The 4,533-nt window shown below is 44.7% G+C and overlaps 1 protein-coding gene across 1 annotated transcript in view; it reads right to left on the reverse strand.

Annotated features, from left to right (window-relative positions):
- LOC116401311 (choline transporter-like protein 1) overlaps positions 1-4,533 on the reverse strand; it is a gene marked incomplete at its 3' end in the record, with an annotated part of 9,953 nt that overhangs the window by 852 nt on the left and 4,568 nt on the right. The window contains exons 4-9 of the mRNA XM_031879653.1: positions 2,130-2,266; positions 1,615-1,708; positions 1,231-1,400; positions 1,064-1,153; positions 841-986; positions 346-532 (exon numbers count right to left, since the gene is read on the reverse strand). Coding sequence (XP_031735513.1) covers positions 346-532; positions 841-986; positions 1,064-1,153; positions 1,231-1,400; positions 1,615-1,708; positions 2,130-2,266 — 824 coding nt within the window. The remainder of the gene's footprint in view (positions 1-345; positions 533-840; positions 987-1,063; positions 1,154-1,230; positions 1,401-1,614; positions 1,709-2,129; positions 2,267-4,533) is intronic.

Here is a 4,533-nt window from a genome sequence, read left to right on the forward strand (position 1 = left end):
TCAGGTTTATAGTTAGGGCTGGCTCAGGTTTATAGTTAGGGCTGACTACTATCATTATTATTATTAGACACATTACTATTACTGAAACCATTACTGCTTTTATTATGATTATGATTCTGTTAAATCCACTGCTGCAGTCATGATTAGTAATAATAATTAGCGCTACTACTACTCTCATTATATGAATCATTGAATGCCTTGTAGCTCTGTGATGTTGTGAGGGATCCTCATCTGTTGATCTCTGAGGTTTCTTCCTTTTCTCTGTTAAAGGTTTTTTTGGGGGGAAGCTTTTCATCTTTCGATCAGTGAATCAAAGAAAAACAGAATGTAAAGCTTTAAACTGACCGCTGGTTCCCAGGAAGAGCAGGACCAGGATCCAGTAAATCCAGAAGAGCAGGAGGGCGAGGAAAGTGACGAAGGGCTGCAGGGTGAGGAGGGGAAGGTGGATGAAGACTTTACCCGCCACGTGGAACAGAGCGATGGTCAGAGCCACTCGCTTCCTCATGAACAGCATCAGCAGCAGTAGAATGATCTGGAACAGAAGTAATCAATAGTTCCATCAGGTCCCTGATCCATCAATAGGCCTGAGAGAGGAGGAGAGGAGCCCCCTCTGCTGAACTACAAGGGTTCAGAGCCCCGTCTGCTGGAATACGAGGGTTCAGAGCCCCCTCTGCTGAACTACAAGGGTTCAGAGCACCGTCTGCTGGACCACGAGGGTTCAGAGCCCCGTCTGCTGGACCACGAGGGTTCAGAGCCCCCTCTGCTGGACTACAAGAGTTCAGAGCCCCCTCTGCTGGACTACGAGGGTTCATAGAGACAGAATAAATAATGGATCCGTACGGTGAAGACGGTGGAGGCCCCGGCGTAGACCAGCAGAGCCTGTCCACTGTCTCTGCTGACCTCTACGTCCTCCTTCTCTTTATTGGTGGTGTGGTTCCCGTACAGCCGGTGGTCGATGTAGAGCCACCAGAGGACGCTGGTCCCCGCTGAGACAAGAACAAAAACACACATCAGCTTGTTTTACACAGAGAGAGACAGAACGGGAAACAGGAAGTGACCTCACCGAGGGATCCAAGGACCACCAGTGAGGTGAGGATCCAGACGAGGACGGCTGAGATGTAACGAATGATCACCATGAGGATCATAGAGAGGCCTGACAGAGAGACAGAGGTCAGAGGTCACAGAGACAGAATATAGTGAGGGATCATTATGGATCAATAAGGTTCTCACCCAGAGCGAGGACACACAGGCCGATGATGATCTCTTTACTGGCGGCGACGCCGGCGATCAGTCGGTGCAGAACACTGTTATCGCCCACAAATGTCACCACGGCCTCCGCAAACTTAGCATAGCAGGAAATATCCACCGGAGTGCAGCGATTAAACACCGGCAACGGCTTACTGAGGAGACACAGAGGTTAGACAGGTTAGAGAGGTCAGACAGAAAGACAAAAGAACAGGAAGTGGTGGAAGTCTTCAGTCTCCTGAAGTTACTTTTTTGCCCCAAACCACAGTGTTTTTTGTGCCTAAAGGTTCTGGTCCCTAAACTAACCCTGAGACCATTTGGAGGCCCGGTCATGTAGAACTGAGGACCTACAGGATCGGTTGGACGTACCTGGGGGGAACAGGAAGTTTGGGACATTTAGAGACCCTCTCAGGTAGACTGGGGTATTTATGACCCGCTAACTCGTAGGAACACAACTCTGAACCTGAAACACAAGAACACAGACAGAGAGGAGGTAAGAGAGGACAGGAGACAGAGAGACCTGGTTCCTGTGTGGTTCTGGGACAGAGACTCTATTCATGAACTACATGATGGACAAACAGAGACGAGTCACCAACAACACAGATGTCTTAATGCTGCCTTTGTGTGTGAGTGTGTGTGTGTACTGTACTCGGGTGGTGAGACATTAAATCATCATCATGACATCATCATGATGACATCACCATTGTCCTCCTCTTTGTCAGTTCTGCCCTGATGAACCACAGGGAACAGAACCCGGACCTCAACTGATCTGTTCACAGGTCCAGAACGGATCCGGGGTCCTGGTCACCTGATCCGGGGTCTTGGTCACCTGATTGGCCCTTTGCTGTCCCGCCCCTGTCTAATGAAACAAGTGATGACCTCACCGTTGACCATGGCGAACCTCTTTAGGTCCTGGTAGGTCTTCAGCTCCTCGGTGGGACACAGAGACACACACAGAGCCATGGACCTGATCTTCCTCTGGACGATGTCCACGTTACAAGGGTCCAGGAAGAACACAAACCTGAGAGAGAGGACAGGAAGTCACTGAAGGTCAGAGCAGGTCAGTCCTTCAAAGTAAGAGCGTGCAGTCAATCTTTAGAAAGTCCAGAGAAACTCTGTTGCCTCCACACAGCCCTCAACATGGCGACATGTAGCAGTTAATGGCACAAAGAGTGTTTGACATTTAGGAGAAGGTCTGGAGAGGGTCTGGAGCTTAGGAACATTTAAGGCCCCAGAGGGTCTGGAGTCTCGGGACATTCCTTTTAAACTCCCAGCCTATTTTTAGGCCTCTGCTCGAAAATTGCATACCCATACTAAAAAGAGTGTATTTCTGTAACTAAAAGGACTATTTTAATAATGTTGCTGTTGTAATAAAGGTAACACTTGTGAGATTTGTGCAGATGTGTAAATATCAGTGTATATGTTACTGGTTAAGAGTAAATGAAGATGGCACACAGCTCAAATTTCAGTTAATAGTTAAAGTTTCAGGTTCACCTGAAAAAAAGCACTTTTATTGTTATTATTTCTTTGAAATAATGCAGCAGCAAGTTAGAGAGGTTTTAGTACAGAGAGGTCAGGCGAGGTCAAGCAAAATTGTCATTTTGGAACCAGCTGTTCCAGCTGTTCCATTGTAATTTTATATACTATATAACTATATATTTCACTTGTTTTATCACTAATAGTGTTCAATCTATCCAAATACAGCAGTTTGGCATCATTTTGAGAGCCTGAATCCTCTCTGAGCCTGTGAACCATGGATCCATTCTCGTCTGACTGCAGTTTTCCTGTGTATATGTGGGGCTATGATTGGTCGATTTGAGTGAATGAGCCCTCCTTCGACGCGTCATAGTCCATAGAAATGAGTGGGGGTAACGTGGGCTTGATTGACAGAATCGTTAGCTAGTAAAACTCCAAACTGCGACGTGCCTCGCCGAGCGTAAAAACCGATACGCCAAAAGTGAAATCCCTTCTCCGTTCTCTTCAAGAAAATCAGCTCAAGGTATGAAGCATTTATGATATATTGCGGACCGGTGTGTTCTTCTGGTGCTTGTTGGCTGTATCTCTGTAATGGTTTCACGGAGAGAAATTCTGAAGATATCTCTGGAATCTGTGTCGAATTCCCTTGCTCTGTGATGTATTGGTTGTCCGTGTTAGCTTTTAGCTTTGTGTTCATAGCTTTGTCCGGAGTGCGTAGCTCGCCGAGTCATTGCGTAAAATACGTGATATTGTGGTAAATCTTCTAGTTGATTATATTAGTAGTGTAGAATTGTGTTTGGAGTTTTGTAAAAATGGCTTGCAGGATATTTTTGCCCAGACTGTGTTTTTTAATCTGGTATATAACATGTATACATGCATTTTATTCGCTCTCGATAAGTGCATTTTTTTCGACGGTATATGCTACCCCCTCTGAGCCCCAGAGCCCCCAAATTTGGGGGCTCTGGGGGTTCAGAATGTGAACGTGGGAGAAAAACTAAACAGAGTTTCCAGTGAAAAACCTCCAGAACAAGAACTGTGATCAGCTGATACATACTTCCTGTTATTAAACACACACAGGCAGTTTGCTAATGAGGTCACCTGAGGTCACCTGTATGGACTCTTTTCTCCTCTTTCAGAATCTAATAGAGTTCCCTCTCCTGTTTTAAATCGTCTCTGAGGGAAATGGATTAGATAGTCGTGACTAGAACCCTGCTGTATAAAAACACACATGTATATACTGTGTATATATATATAACATGTATATATATATATATATATATATATATATATATGTACGTACAATAGACCACCGGCCATGGCTGTATGTAAGAGGTTGTACCCTGAACAACTCCAAAATAGTACCACAGTAATGCAATAAAAAACACGGTAATACACTAAAAGTACCCCAGTAATACAGCATACCACCTTTATAAGCTAAAGGAATATCACTGTTATACACACATTTTATACCTGAAAACTACAACCGTTATGCACTAAAAAGTACCACACTACACTAAACACACACCATTGACAAGAAATATCAGTGTTGTACACAAATAAATACCATCATAACCATACCACAGTGATAAACCAAAGGTACCACAGTAAAACACTGAAATACCACAGTAAAACACTGAAATACCACAGTAATATACTGTGAAATACCACAGTAATACCCTGTGAAATACCACAGTAAAACATAGGGCTGTCTGCAGGGGGGGGCATGTTTAGACTTGTTTCTTCACCTCTTCCTAAATCCTGGAAACTACACCGATACATCCATCATAAGTCTACACCGATACATCCATCATG

This window comes from Anarrhichthys ocellatus, unplaced genomic scaffold, assembly GCF_004355925.1.
Source record: "Anarrhichthys ocellatus isolate YVR2014 unplaced genomic scaffold, GSC_Weel_1.0 scaffold340, whole genome shotgun sequence".
Taxonomy (NCBI): domain Eukaryota; kingdom Metazoa; phylum Chordata; class Actinopteri; order Perciformes; family Anarhichadidae; genus Anarrhichthys; species Anarrhichthys ocellatus.